This window comes from Nicotiana tabacum, chromosome 21, assembly GCF_000715075.1.
Source record: "Nicotiana tabacum cultivar K326 chromosome 21, ASM71507v2, whole genome shotgun sequence".
Classification (NCBI taxonomy): domain Eukaryota; kingdom Viridiplantae; phylum Streptophyta; class Magnoliopsida; order Solanales; family Solanaceae; genus Nicotiana; species Nicotiana tabacum.
This window is the reverse complement of record NC_134100.1, coordinates 91,152,038-91,168,537: the sequence shown is the minus strand read 5'-3', so window position 1 is coordinate 91,168,537 and position 16,500 is coordinate 91,152,038. Positions and strand designations below refer to the sequence as shown.

Here is a 16,500-nt window from a genome sequence, read left to right as displayed (position 1 = left end):
TTTACACAAATAATACAAGTGAAATCTAATGTACTGTAGTTCTACTTGTCAAAGCGTTGAAATCCAGGAATGATTTTAGGTAGGGTTATTTTTGTCCAAATATTTTACCGTGTGAAAGAGTGGCTAAATGCTAGTAATAGCTTTTTAAATACCGGCTAAATTCTAACATCTCTATATGAATCGGGTTGGTTTGGTTTTTATCACAATCAAACCAAACCAACTATATCGATTTGAATTGGTTCGTTTTGTCGGATTTTTCAGATTTTTTTGTTAAATGAAATATTATTTCAATCTTACTTTGTTAAATTTTTTATAAGTAAATATATGTTTTGAAAAAAATGACTAACATATGATCTATTAATATATTCTTATGGGAGAATTTTCTTAGTAATACATGATAGTTAATTTTTTAGTTGTCTGGCAATAATTTTTCGTTAATGTACACTTTCAAGGTTAACTGAATTTAATAATTAAGCATAAAAATCAATATGATACTTATATAATGATATAATCTATTTAATTTTAAATTATCAAAATACCACATTCGAAAAAGATATATGAATTTAATAGATCGTGACATTAATATGGAAGAACAAAGAGATTGACGCATTTCACTAACACTTGATAAGAAAGTGATCATACAACTCATTTTTTAAAGTTAATAAAAATAGAGCACTTCATATTTAACTAAGTATTACATCCCATAAGGGAATCGCAAATATTTTTAGACATTTTTTAAAGAAAATTCTATGAAAAGTCTTAAAAGTATATATAAAAATTATATATGTATGTGTCGGTTTGGTTCAGATTTTTTTACTCAATACCAAACTTAATTAGATTTTTAATCGGTTTGATTTGACTTTTCGATTTAGTGCGATTTTCTGGTTCGGTTTGTACACCCCTAACTCTAACAGCAGCGGTTAAAAGTGGCTATGCCAACTAATTTTTTCTGTATTTTCTTTTGTCAAACCAAAATGATAATTGACCCGTCGATCAATTAGTACAAAAACAGTATCTTATTTTATATTCCTATGCCGGCCAACACTGAAGTTTGCACCTTTTCTGAACCTTCTTAAAACTCAGATTTTTGTTTCTTCTTTTAAATCATTATTATTGTTGTTGTTATACTAAATTGTTATCTTAATATATTATTGTAGTGTCTCGACCATGAAATATTTTTGTGTCCATCTTTTTCAGCTGATTTTCTTCCAATCATCTGGAAACATTAATTTATAAACCCAAAATCCGTCTATTAGAAACCGATCTCTCTACCTTTACAAAGTAAGAGTAAGGTCGCATACACTCTACTCTCAGACCCATTATGAGGAAATTACACAGAGTTTGTAGTTGTTTAAACCCAAAAAACCCCATATCAAAGTAACGATACCCCTCCATCTACACCATACTATTTGTTGTCTTATATTAAACGTGACCAAGACGACAGTTTACTTTTTTTATTTAAGAAAATTAGTCTTTAATAATCTTTCAAGAGGTGGCTTTAATAGATAAATTCCTATATTTGGTAATTTATAATTCTATATCTAAAAAAGAGATATTATAAATTTAAAGGTGAAATGAGTGCAACCATATAGTCCGAACACACTTAGTTGTCTACAATTCTATATCTAAAAATGAGATATTATGAATCCATGTTAGAATTTCAAATCATGCAGCAGTAATACCTCTAATGTCATGTAATCAAACGTTGAAGAAAGATGAATAAATTACTAACTTTATACACAAAAATCATGTGCCAAAATGCTGCTTATCAAAGCTTGATAGAGCTGATTTATCTATAGTATGTAACCTCCTTTATTTTTCACAAGTTACGGCCGCACGCTAAAATTTCGAAATGGCTAAAAAATGACAGCATGAAAGTTTTGATCGTACTTTGTAGCTGAAAGTGTTTTATTTGGAATGGAACCTGCTGCTGACTGCATCATAACTCGGGAGGGAAAGAACTGCGATTTTGAAGTAAAATGAGCAAACGCAAAGGTGAAAATGGGATCAGATAAAGGTTCAAAGAAAACTAAAAAAATCAACCCGGTGCACTAAGTTCCCGCTATGCGCGGGGTCCAGGGAAGGGCCGGACCACAAGGGTCTATTGTACGCAACCTTATCCTATATTTCTGCAAAAGGCTGTTTCCACGGCTCGAACCATGTACCTCCTAGTCATGGCAGCAACTTTACCAGTTACGTCAAGGCTCCCCTTCAAAGGTTCAAAGAGAAATAATAATTGAAAAAGGATTTACCATCTCCATAAGATGCCATGGTCAGAGGCGACGAAATTAGCTTATGTGCAACGGAAGCAATATCTTTTGCTGAAATTGCATCAATAGCTTTCAAGAAATGCTCCACTGGTTTCCTGAGGACCCAGAAGCAATAAGCATAAAAAAACCTAAGTACTAACTCTCGTCAATTTCCACTAAACAATTGGGTCAGAGGTGCAATGATCATAGATCAGGAGGAGAATATAAAATGGAAAGTGAAAAAACCTAAGTACTTCACATCCTATTCAAACTCTTACATGAAATTTCTACACCTCACTTTACAGACGCCACTTCATTGGATGTGCATAGAAAGAAAGTTGGTCTATATCTCTCAAAAAAAATCATTTTTGGGACAATGGAAGGAATACATTAAATCTTATCTTGGTCTGCACACGTTCAATCTCCAACTTTGTAGCAAATAAAATAAAACTAGTAATAATTTTGATCTCTTACAGTCGAACACAACTCATCGCTCATTATAATGATAAATAATCAGGCCATCTGAAAACCTCCCAACCTAAGGCAAAATGGGTCTTTATATGGATGTTGAACTTTTTAATATGTAGAGAACAAAGCCTGCATGCAAAGTTCCCTCAGATTTTCTTGAAAAGGGATATAATGGGAAGGGAGATTTTTTTACTAGCCTGTTCAATGGAAGGATCAAGGTACACCACCTAATCTATTTATTAGGTGGCATCAGTTTCTCAGATTCAACAAATATAATATTGACAATCTGCAAGAGACTTCAAGTGAACAACCCGATTCAAAGCAGCAAACTTCTTTAAATAATTAAGTCAGCAAAGTAAACGTTAGAAACAAGTGTATACCTCTCTCCATATGTCAAAAGTTGTCTGCCAATATCTTCTGATGCAACCATCTACAAGTCAGATATCAGCAGTAAGCACATATATTTTACAACAATATGTCCGGCAAATCCAAGCTAATGCAATATAGGAGTTTGTGCTAGTGTTACATACCCGAGATTCCAAGTTCATAAGAATGGCAGATTTTGTTGACTGTTTAGCACGGTCTAGCTGTACCTGGTCAACTGCGTGAAACGAGTAGACGCAAAGGCCACAAAATAATAATCAGTAACAGGAAAATGGAGATGGAATAATTGCATTGGTACATCGGTGGAGTTCTTTAACTTGAAAGGAGTACAGTCCTTCCTTTCGGAAAGTAAGAACATTAGGTAGAAAACTTAACATAGATTCAGGGAAGCAAAATAATAGTTCAGAATTATAATTCAAACCTTCTCCAGGGTTGGCTATTGCAACAAGCTCCTTAACTGCCACATCAACAGCTTGTGGCCCAAAATCAGAGGTCTGATAGCACCAACACCCAATAGAAAGAAAGATTTACAGTTTAAAAGTCACTATTTCATGTAGAAGTAACATAACATAAATCATCAAAAGTGCTTCACAGCCAGAATTCTGCTGCAATATGCAATCGGAAGTCACCCACATATATAGCAAAACAATAGAGAAACAAGGGTTCAATTCATTTTCACACAACAAAATCTACGTGTGCAGTACGGTCCACTTAAATCGAAGAGGAAACAGCTACCTAACAGTAATAAAACAGCTATTAGTGATATCCTGCCAATATCTGCACTTTTGGGTAATATGGACATAGTTTGGAAAACCCTATGCCTGTGATTCCTGTTGTAAGACCATGACATTTCTATATCTCGGTATCTCAAACACACTTCTAGTTAGATCACACTTACAAGACAATTTAGACCAGAGGTGCAATGTGCATTCCGAAGATTGATTTTCAGCAAACTAGACCTCTAACCTATATTTTCAGTTGACGGTTTCTTATTAATCATGAAGATACATTTCTCGCAGAACAGTCTCAAGTGGTTCATGTCACTTTTGGTAGAGAAAACTGGAACTTAAATAAAAAATATCTTTTGATAAATAAACCAAAAAAAGACTCTTGACAAGAAAAATGAACTTTCAAAAGAAAAAACCTCTTTTACCCATCAACAACCCCCCGCCACCCAAAACAACGGTTCGGTTGGGGGTTTTTTTTTTGAGGGGGGGAAGAGAAAATTAATGTACTCAGACAACGGATATGTATTGGACACTGGATATAGTTAGTCAAATTAAAGAAACAGAACCTAGCAACACAGATATGCATTGGGCATAGAATGTAGTTAGTCACATTAAGATCTGGAAACATCAAGTCACGCATAATGACGAGATAATTCAAATGATAAATACTACCCTATCCTGAAAGGTAGGAGGGGAAAGGGAAAAGAGGGGAAAGGGAAAAGAAGGAAAAGGGTCTGAATGAATTTTTTTTTTTTGTGATAAGGTAAAGGTTTATTAATTGATGTACCAAGATGGTACCAAGGAAAAACAAGACTGCTGGGAATATCCATACAGTCAGTTACAACATCACCCTAATAGTTCCAGAAAATCCATATATTGATCCACACTACCAATGAGACTACTCTTACACCAAAGAAACAATTCAAACACTTAATTTTTTACTCTAGCAATATGATCTCTCTGCCCATCAAAACAAGCTCTATTTCTCTCTAGCTAAATAATCCAGAATATTGACAGAGGTATGGTTAAATGAAACTGATGTCTAAGAGAGAGAAACAACCTTGAATTAACAGATTAAACATTTAATATGAAGAATGACATAGGAATTGAAAGCATTGCATCTTTGCATGAAACAAAGATGGGGATATATGAGCAATAATGAGAGCATCTGCATAGGCGTTTACCGTAGTTGCTTGAATTCCAAATAATCCGGTGTCATTATAAATGCTGCTGAATGCAGAGAATGCTTGAATCTGAGGGTACTGATTCAAGACACGAAGATCTGCTCATCATTGTGGAAAAATCAAAATAAGCATGTGAATGGGAAAACTAGGAGAAAATCACATTTCCATCACTAAGCGAGTAAAAATACAACTCAATTATGGGGCAGAATAGTCAACCAGTACATATCCATCTGATTACCAAAATATTGCCAAACAGCTGAATCTAATTTATTAATTTGTGAGTGCCAAATGGATATGCATCCTTTGTGTTTAAGTAAATGGTAAACACGCTTGTCTATGGAAACAGTGCGCTATGTCGACAAGACTCCATAAGAAGAAGACACAATGGAGTCCCAACAGAATGAACTGCGAACCACTTGCAATCGAAGGGAGACATGTGAATTGAGACTCACTTGCAATTGATGCAGAGATCCATCACCCGGTCTGGGTTCAGAAAATGTTCGGGAATTCTTGACCTCTTTTGAATTTTTTGAGGAAAAAAACGAAGGGATGGTAGGACAATAAGGGGAAGACGACAACAGTGCCACCAAAGAAGGGCCAACCAAAGAAGGGCCAACACGATAGTGCTCATGAGGACAGTATTTTATTTTTTTTATTTTTTTATGAGTACTCAAGAGGACATTGTTGCTCAGTGACAGCAACATTTAGAGTGAACTGCAAACCACTTGCAATCGAAGGGAGACTTGTGAATTGAGACTCACTTGCAATTGATGCAGAGATTCATCATTCCGTCTGGGCTCAGAAAATGTTTGGGAAATTTCTTGACATCTCTTTTGAAGTTTTGGAGAAAAAAACGAAGAAAGGCCGTGGAACTGAAAGGCAAAGAAAGGCCAGAAACATCGGAGAATGAGATCATCTCATTGAAAAGGCAAAAAGGGATGGAACTCAGGAGAATGAGATCATCTCTAAATCATGATGGGACTAGGGAGAGGAAGCCAGGAACATCGGCGTCTTCAAAAAGTTGAATATGGAGCTGAAGATGGCCGTGGAACTGAAAGGCTCTCAATGATCCCAATAAAAGAGTTACGGTGAAATCAGCAGTGCAAAAATGCAAGTTGTCAATCGTCTGCCAAGATAAGGTGAACATTACGATTGCACAAAGATTACAGGGTTGTCTTTGGACGAAGTGTACATTTTTTAGTTCCATACAAGCCACCAAGTGCATACAGCAGCATGTTAACTTTGATCTGGTTGTCTTTGGACGAAGTAGAAAGAAAACTTGGGAAGTGATTAAGTGAATCTACTCTGTGTTTTTCAGTCGATAGGAACACAGAAATTGGTGGGCTTTTGAGAGCATCGAGAAGTCAATCTGGAGCTAGAAAGAGCTACTTCATTTGGGCAGAACTTTTGGATAGCTTGAAGCTGTATGATATGTATTTTAGATTTTGAAGACCCTTATTGGGGCTATCATTTATACAACAACAACATACCCAGTATTATCCCACATCGTGAGGTCTGGGGAGTTAGTGTGTACGCAGACCTTACCCCTACCTTGTGAGGATAGAGGGGCTATCATTTATGAAATATTGAAATTATATTGAAATTAAAGAAGAGAAGTAAAAAAATATGAGAAAAACTTACATAATCTTGAGTACATCCCTTTTCCAGGACCTCCAGCTGAGAAAGATCCACCTCCTCCCATAAGCATCTGTTAAATCCTCAAAATTAATATTTCCATTCCAAAACCACATCCCACCCACAGACAAACAAGGAAAACCAGACTGTAAAATCAGACGAATGTTGCAAACTATCAAAGCATAAAAAAAGCAAGTTTTTCTAATCTTTTAATTCATGATACATATTAATTAAATTCCTTAGTTCCTGATTATATGTGTAATACCAAGTAATCTTCTTCCAAGCACAGACTAACATATGGACATTCATCTCTCTTTTTCAGATTGATGAATGGAGACATATATGCATACGTTCCCTAAAAGTTTGTCGAAATTTATGAAATTATATTAATAGATTTCAAATACACATGAAGTTTTCCTCCTGTAATCATTAAGGAAAAGATAAGCCGCATTTTATAGGGCTGAAGGTAAAGTAGCGCGAAATGAGAGGTGGTCGTTGTGCTAAGGGGTTTTACAAATGGGTAATGACTTGATAAGATTTAAGCTTAGAAGAGACTAGAAACTCAATGGAAATTAAAGGAAGAAGGGAAGAAAAAGCAAACTGTAGGAATCTGTTCTATGTTTACGGCTGGAATTGCATTACTCAATCTTAAAAAGCAAAAAAGATGTTGAATCAGATATTATCTTGTTAGCATTAGAATGTTATTTATAAGCTCTAACGACCAATCCTACTCCTTAAAGGGTCAATAAACCAAGTGTTAAAAAACAATACTACTTTGACTGACACCTCTAAACAAACTGAATATTGCCAAAATATGACAAGACTCCACAAACAAACTAAACGAAAATCTTGCAATCCAAACAGCAAAGAGTCAACAGTTTAATTGAAACTTAAGTACCTGAAGAACTGTTAAAGTCATTGATTCCTTTTCAGACATCCAGCCACCAGGAACTTCAAAAGCAAGGGCAAAATGGGTCATCTGGTTTCAGAGGGGGCATAGGAACATGTTAGACACATAACTCAACACATATGTAAAGAGGGAGAGAGAGAGAGAGAGAGAGAGAGAGAGAGAGAGAGAGAGAGAGAGAGAGAGAGAGAGAGAGAGAGATAAAAGAGACATTTCAGAGACACACCTCTGCATCAGCTTGACGGCGGTAATCTCCTCCGACATACACAGGTTTCGGCACCTCAGAAACAGCCACCTTAGGTAAATCAGACAGAAGAGGTTCTGCAATTTTTAACAATTCTCCATGTTCAACACCAGATGCAGCAAGAACCATCCGAGGAGCAGTATAATTCTCCTGTAAGAAGGAAAACCAGTTTAAAAAAGAAATGTTTCTCCGCAAAAGTAAGCAGTAAAAAGTGGATATAGGATGTTCAGTGTAAGGAAATCAGGGTTTTAACACTCACAGCTACAAACTGTTCCAGCACTGTGCTATTCAACCTGTTTACTGTAGCTTCTGTGGCCATTAGAGAATTCCCATATGGACCAGCGTAACCAGCAGAATGAACTGCCTCCAAAAGCAAGTGCTGAGGGTTTTTGGAGTACTCACTAATCTCAGCTTTAACCTTCTCAAGCTGCAAAGGCGAATATTATTCTCAGAAAAATAATATGACAGCAGTTTCAAGGAAATGCCAGGATGACAGAGAAGAGGGAAACCTGTTCAGTAACTTCCCAATCCAGGAATGCAGGATTTCTAACACAGTCAACAAGCATCTCCACCATTTGTGGTACATAAGTTTTCAAAGCATCATAAGTGTAGATCATATGCTCTCGTGAGGCTGAAGCTGTTACATTACCACCAATTGCTTCAATTTCTCGTACAATACGCAAGTGGCTCCGGTTTAATGTGCTTTTGAAGGCCATGCGTTCCAAGAGGTGTGTCGCTCCATATGAAGCTGGTGTCTCGTAAATAGAGCCACAGTCAACATATAGGCCGATTGAGGCAGCAGGGTTCTGAACTCAATAAATTAGAATCATTATTAGAAATTGCAGTAAAGATAATCCAACGTTCATCCGATTATACAAAAAAAATACAAAAAAAAAATATAGAGTAGCTCATACCACTGATGTTTCAGAGGCCACTTTGAGACCATTGGCGAGAGTTGTTATCTGGGTCTTTCCAGGTTCAACATAATCAGGTAATGGTGGTGAGAGTTTAACATCATTAAGGGGGAAGTCCAAGGGAGGCTGTTGACTCGACTTTTCACCGGTTAGCCAACTAAAAATGCCCCCAGATGGCTTGGTTGCAACAGCAGTTGAACTTGAAAATCTTGTCAAGACCCTGTTGACTTGACGTGCCTACAAAATAGTTTTAATCATTCAGAACATGTGCAAACTATTGGTTATATTTTCATGAAGCTGATAGCAAAACCTTACATCAAAATGTGATCAAAGAGAAAGTACGAATCCAACTCCAACTTTCTTTTCTTTTTATATTACTAATGAATATGGTAACCAACATCTACACTACACCCAACCCATATCCCAAGAGTCAACAGTGATCCTTCCCCAATTTTACTCCCTTGGTTGGTGACTCAACCGCCGACCCCAAGGTTGGAGGTGGAGGCTGGAAGGCGCTTTCCATTTTTTTTAAAAAAAAATTATTAATATTTAGGGGGATGGGGAATATTACATTGGTGGGATTTGATCCCTCACCACATAGTGAAGGATGAGGGACTCACACAAAGTGGTTTACCCTCCAACCTCCAACCCTGACGCTTTCCACTTGAGTGCCCCTCCCTTATTATATCTTCTTTTTTATTATGACGGTGCACCTCGACTATTCCATCAGGTACCTGCTACCTCCCACCAGTACAGATACCGGGTAATACTGCCCACAAAGTCTTAGGCGGATGGGAGCGCCCCTCACTTATTGTATCAAAATAAACTAAAACCAGCACCACTTTCTAAAAATTAACTATTCCATAGTCTAATTTGAGCTACTTAGAGGCAAGACTAGCATAAAAACTTGATCTTTTTTTAATCAATTTCCCTCTATTCAACTATTACTTCATAAATGCCCCCAAATTCTTTTCAAAATTCCAATTTGACCATAAAATGATATCTTTTTGTATATCCCAGAGCAGTACAGTAAATTCCCAACTGTAATCCAAAGAAGCAAAACAGAGAAATGAAATTCAACCTAACATACATGATTAAAAGTCAATATAATAATAAATCCATACAAATAGATTAATAAAGCAACAGAACGCAGATAAAAACTGACCTAATATCAGATCCAGAGATCCAACAAGACTAAAAAAACCATTTATTTTTAAAAAAAGATCGAGTACAATAAACGCAGAACCTAATCAGTAATTTTTTTACCTTAAACATTACACAATAAAACCATTGCCCAAAAAAGATTTACCTTTTCATTGACATACAGTTTTTATATATAACTTCTAATATAATAATTTTATATATGTGTTTTTTTTTTGGGGGGGGGGGAGGGGGGAGGAGGGGTTGGGGGTGACCTTAAGAGAGCTGAGGCGAGAAGATGCGATTCTGTACATGATTGACTGTGACGATCGGAAAACTCCTAAAAGATGAGGAACAGTTCGTTTTCTGTAGAATTTTCAATTATAGTTTCAGTGATGAAAGCTGCGGAGAAGAAGAGCTAAGTTTGTTTATTGGGCATTGGAATTGGACAACGTTTGAGAATGTAACCCAATGGGCTCTTCACTCTTAAATGAGGTAGGAATTGCACCTGATAGCCTATTTTATTACATGTGCTATTTAAGTTCTATCCAGTTTTTCTGGAGTATTTAAATTAAAGCCAGTGTTGGCAAAATTCCGACAATTCTTAGGACGCTGGTTTAAGAAATTTCTTCAATTTAAAGAAAAAAAAATTAATAAAAGAAAGTAGGTCGCCGGTGGTACATGCGACCTGCAGTTCAAAAATTTATCCCCTCTTTCATATGACAAAATGAACTTGTTATCTTATAATGGGAAAATATTCAAATTCGCCAATGTATACTATACATATGCCAAAGTTGTTCTATTTCTCCATATGCCGAAATTGTTCAAATTTGCTCTTTGTCACACTTTTAGTTTATTCGAAACCTTTATCGGTAGCAAATTATCTCACATTCTCTTGCCATTAACGGGACTCTAACCTGAAATGTGTGTACTTCACATGTCAGATTCTTTTAGAGAAAAGATCCAAATTTACCCCTCAACTTTTGACTATGGTTTAAAATAGGGGTGGCAAATGGACGGATTAGGCTGAATTTAGACGGGTCAAAATGGGTTAGATCAATAAATGGGTTATTGCCCAACCCAACCCAAAGTGTACTTGGGCTAAGATGGACTGGATCAAGATGGGTTAAATAATGGGTCATAGTCCAACCCGCCCAACTTGACCCATGTTTTAGAACCATGATCATCTTGCATAAACAAAGTCTTTTATCTTTTATACACCTATGTATAAAAGGTAAATAAATATCATTAGTATTTTGAGAATCAAAATATATTTTCTTAAATAACAAATTAGTATTTAAAATGTGTAAGTTGAAAAATATTTTGCAGGTGGGGTGGGGTGGGGGTTTGGGGTGGGTGGGTGGTGCAGAAAAATAAAAAAAACAAAAAACAGAAAATTAAAAATACAAAAAAAAAGTGAAAAAAAATTCGAGAAGGGTTGGGGTGGGTGGGTGGTACAAAAAATTAAAAATACAAAAAAAAAATACGGGTAGGGGTAGGGTTGAGTGATAAATAAGTAAACTTCTAGATAAGCTGAGTTGATATCGATCAAAAAAAGTTGATTCAATTTCTAACTTTTTCTCCTCTTTCTCCCTTCTGAAAGATTTGTTCTTAATATTCTTTCTAGGTAATTTCTTTGACATTGACTACAGCTTTTGGTTCGATTGACCGGGATTAGGCAGCCAATTCATTTAATTGGATCAACGTCAAGATCGGTGATCGCATTTTCAACTCAAAATTATTTTGGAGATTCTGTGTGAAGATTTTGTGAGTTTCATTCACCTTGGTGCATAATCTTCACCCTTCAGCTGTGAGAATTAAATTCCCCCAAATTTACTGTGATTTCCCAATTTGTTGCTCTATCTGATTTGTTGCTTTGAAAATCCAAGAAAGGGAAAAGTTCGTCGTCATTGATTATTTGCGTTTCCGATTTTGGTCAAGGAGATAATAAGAGAAACTCCAATCGTCATCTTCATAATCATCTTCAATCTATTTCTTCTCTGCCACTTTCATCAAGATTCTCGATTTTCATAAACATATCAGATTTACCATTAATAAATAGAATATCAAGAAACAGAGATTATTTATGGGTTTTGGCTCTACATCAGAGAATCAAAAAAGACTGTAATTTTCTTCAGCATCTTGAAGAGGACAATAATCACTCTGCGATTGAATTACACCCCTCCTTGCTGCAATACAGGTTATATTATTCCTCTCCTGTCTTGATATTTTAGCGTAATTGTATCCCCTTGCATGCCTATTTTGTTCTTGAATCTTTAGTTAGTATTTTTCCTAGCATTGTCAAATTAATTGCATTAGTAATAGCTTTGCCTACTTGTTTATATTGTTATCTACCTGTTTACATCGGTATTTTGAATCTTTATTTCATATATCCTTTGGGACCTTTAGTTATAGATTATAGCCCTCTTTAGCTCTTGTATTGTATTTCTCCACCTATTTTTCTATCCTTTAGTTGTAGATTATAATTCCTGTAGTCCCCTTGTTTTATTTATTCACCTGTTTGTCTGACCTTCAGTTGTAGATTATAGTTCCCGTTAGTTTCTTTATTTTTATTTCGTCACCTGTTTTACGACCTTCAGTGGTAGATTATTTTTCGGTAATTTATATTATTTTTGTCGCTTGTTTTCGGGATAGTGCTTGCGTAGTGACTCGTAGATTATAGTGGCATTGGTGAACGATGGTAGGGTAAGGTCTTGTCCTCAAAGTTGTCAGTGCGGGAAATGGGGTAAGAGGGCTAAGGGAGCTACTAGGCCGAGAGTGGGGTCTTGGAACATAGGAACTTTGACTGAAAAATCTGTAGAGTTAGCGAAGATTATCGAAAAAGGAAGATTAATATAGCTTTTGTACATGAGACTAGGTGAGCATGAGATAAGGTGCGGGATGTGGGCAGTTTCAAACTTTGGTATTCTAGAGGGTGGGGGGCAAGAATCGGGTAGGTATCCTGCTTGATAAGGACCTCCGTAAACTAGTGGTGGATGTTAGGAGGGTGAATGACATGCTAATGACTATTAAGCTAGTTGTCGGAGGTTTTACTTTGAACATAATCAGTGCGTACGCACCCCAAGCAGGTTTGGATGAGGAAGTCAAGAGGTGTTTCTGGGAGGATTTGGATGAGATGGTGCGTGGTATCCCGCATACCGATAAGCTTTTCATATGAGGAGATTTCAACGGCCACATTGGAGCGATGTTTGGGGGGTATGATGATGTGCATGGTGGCTTTAGTTTTGGAGATAGAAACGGAGGATGAACGTCTTTGCTGGACTTTGCTAGAGCATTTTATTTGGTGATAGCAAACTCGAGTTTCCCGAATAAGAGGGAGTACTTGGTCACCTTCTGGAGTTCGGTGGTCGAGACTCAGATTGATTATTTACTCTGCAGGAAGTCCGATAGAGATCTTTGCACAGATTGAAAGGTCATCCCGAGTGAGAACCTCTCGACCCTTCATACGCCCATAGTCGTGGACCTTGAGATCACGAGGAAGAGGATGAAGAGGGCGATGTATAGCCAACATAGGATCAAGTGGGGAGCCTTGACGCAAGCTAAAACGCATGAGTTGGGGGCCAAGGTGGTGACTATGGGGGCTTGGAGGTGCAGTGGGGACGCAAGCACTATGTGGACTACGACTGCGCAATGCAGTAGGAAAGCCGCGAGAGAGGTATTAAGGGTCTCAAAGGTTTACTCTGGTGGTCACAAGAGAGACTGGTGGTGGAATGGAGAGGTGCAAGGAAAAGTAAAAATCAAGTAAAGCAATGTATCTGAAGTTAGTGAAAAGTGTAGACGAGAAGGAGGAGAGGGTGAATAGGGAGCATTATAAGCTTGCTAAGAAAGAGGCAAAGTTAATAGTTACGGCAGCCAAAACTGCAGCTTTTAGTTGTTTGTATGAGGAACTCGAGGGCCGAGGTGGGGATAAAAGGTTGTTCAGGTTAGCCAAGGCGCGAGAAAGAAAGGCGCGAGACTTGGACCAAGTGAAGTGCATCAAAGACGAAGAAGGTAGAGTTTTGTTCGATTATGGGGCTTATCCGTCGAAGATGGCAGACCTACTTCCATAGTCTCTGGAACGATGAGGGGGACATGAGCATTGTCCTGGGTGATTTGGAACTCTCCGAGAATCGTTGTGACTTTAGGTATTGTAGGCAGATTAGAGTTGATGAAGTTGATGGGGCTATGCGTAAGATGAGCAAGGGCAAAACGATCAGGTCGGATGAATCCCGGTGGAGTTTTAGAAGAGTGCGGGCAAGGCATGCTTGGAGTGGCTCACTAGGTTATTTAATATTATTTTTAGAACGAAGAAGATGCCCAGAGAGTGGAGGTGGAGCACGATAGTTCCTGTATACAAGAACAAGGGTGATATCCAAAATTGCAATAACTATCGGGGTATCAAGCTGCTTAGCCATACTTTGAAAGTTTGGGAGAGAGTGGTAGAGCTAAGGGCGAGAAGGAGTGTGTCTATTTCTATGAACTAGTTTGGGTTTATGCCGGAGCGTTTGACAACAGAAGTCATCCACCTTGTTAGGAGATTGATGGAGCAATATAGGGAGAGAAAAAAGGACTTGCATATAGTGTTCATCTACTTAGAAAAGGCATACGATAAAGTTCCGAGGGAGGTTTTGTGGAGATATTTGGAGGCTAGAGGTGTACCTGTTGCCCGCGTCAGGTTGATTAAGGACATGTATGATAGAATAAAGACCCAAGTGAGGACGGTGGGTGGGGACTCAGACCGTTTTCTGATTATGATGGGGTCGCATCAGGGGTCAACACTCAGCCTTTTTTTATTTGCTCTAGTGATGGATATACTGACGCGCCACATCCAAGGGGAGGTGCCGTGGTGCATGCTATTTGAATATGATATTGTATTGATTGGCGAGACGCGAGACGGTGTGAATGCACAATTAGAGGTATTGAGGCAGACTCTGGAATCTAAAGGTTTCAAGTTGAGAAGGACCAAGACAAAATATTTAGAGTGTGAGTTTAGTGGCGAGACTCAAGGAGGGGAAGGGGAGGTGAGGCTGGACTCGCAGGTCATCCCCAGGAGAGGGAGTTTTAAGTACCTTGGGTCTATTATTCAGGAGGGTGGGGAGATTGATGAAGAAGTCACATATTGTATTGGGGCAGGATGAATGAAATGGAGACTCGCTTCCGGTGTTTTGTGTGACAAGAAGGTTCCACCGAAATATAAGGGTAAGTTCTACAAAGTGGTGGTCAGACCAACAATATTGTATGGAGCTGAGTGTTGACCAGTCAAAATCGCTCATGTCCAGAAGAAGAAGGTAGCATAGATGAGGATGTTGAGATGGATGTGCAGGCACACCACGTTAGATATGATCAGAAATGAGGTTATTCGTGACAAGGTGGGTGTGGGATTGAGGACAAGATGCGGGAAACACGATTTAGGTAGTTTGGTCATGTGAGGAGGAGGAGCACAAATGCCCCGGTGAGGAGGTGTGATAGGTTGACATTGGAGGTCCTACGGAAAGATAGAGGTAGGCCAAATAAGAGGTGGGGAGAGGTGATTAGGCAAGACATGACGTAACTTCAGCTGATCGAGGATATGCCCCTTGATAGGAAGGTATGGAGGTCGATGATTAGGATAGTGGAGTAGGTAGTCTAGAGTGTTCATAGCAGTAGTATTGGCACGCACTCTCGCTTTCTGTTAGTAGTAGGTTTTTATGGCTAACCGTTATTTTCTTTCATTGTTGATCGCCTTACTATCTGATTATTTTTATTCTGCTCTATATGGCTTCTTGGTACTGTCCCTTCTTGTATATATTTTCATTAATGTGGTGCTTATACTTTCCTGAGACGAGGATCTATTGGAAACAACCTCTCTATCCTTACAAGGTAGGGGTAAGGTCTGCGTACACACTATCCTCCCCAGACCTCACGGTGTGTGATATTACTAGGTATGTTGTTGTTGGGTTGATATTCCTTTGTTTTGGGGTGAGCTTCATGAGTTGTATTTGGTCTACTTCATGGGTCAAAATGGATTATAAAAAATAATAGGTTAACTTAGACTTGACCCAAATAGACTCATGAGCTAAAATGTTGTAGTCCAACTCATTAATCTCTGGGCGAGTTGGGCGATTTTGGGCTCAAATTGCCATCCCTAGTTTAAAATTACATGGGAGGTTGGAACTACATTAGGGATCTAGAGCAAAGATGAAACTTTTTCCTTAATGACGAGGACAGAATTAGAATTTTTTTTATGAATGGGTAAAGCTGCTCAACTTCAAATAGTAAGTATATGAGCAAATTTGACCATTTTCTTTTTTTTAATTTCATCCACCTATCCTCATTTTGGTAATGTGTTAAGTTCAGTATCAAGTTGATAAATTGTCATAACTTCCTTCAGTCATCTGCAAATATCTTAAATATCCTTTTCTTTGTGATTTTATTGTCTAATGTTTTTAAGCTCAATATTATGTTTCATTTTGAAATAGCACACTCTTGAGCCGAAGGTCTATTAAAAACAATCTCTCTACCTCACGTAAGGTAGGGGTAAGGTCTGTGTACACTTACACCCTCCCCGAACCCCACTTGTGAGATCACACTGCGTATGTAGTAGTTGTTGTATCTTGAGAAAGCACACTACATGCTAAAGGAGATGGTCATGAATGGTTCTATTGTTG

General features: G+C 37.8%; 1 protein-coding gene across 1 annotated transcript; it reads right to left on the bottom strand.

Moving 5' to 3' along the window:
• Positions 1-1,625: 1,625 nt before the first annotated feature.
• On the bottom strand, positions 1,626-10,392 carry LOC107801938 (mitochondrial-processing peptidase subunit alpha-like). Its single transcript, XM_075242402.1, has 13 exons — positions 10,129-10,392; positions 8,714-8,950; positions 8,309-8,605; positions 8,059-8,226; positions 7,782-7,949; positions 7,547-7,627; positions 6,655-6,721; positions 5,014-5,111; positions 3,523-3,595; positions 3,248-3,318; positions 3,098-3,147; positions 2,253-2,365; positions 1,626-1,961 (listed from the first exon to the last, which is right to left on the bottom strand). The coding sequence occupies exons 1-13, from the start codon at positions 10,165-10,167 to the stop codon at positions 1,909-1,911; spliced, it is 1,515 nt and encodes a 504-aa protein (XP_075098503.1). The 5' UTR covers positions 10,168-10,392; the 3' UTR covers positions 1,626-1,908.
• Between the last annotated feature and the right edge of the window lie 6,108 nt (positions 10,393-16,500).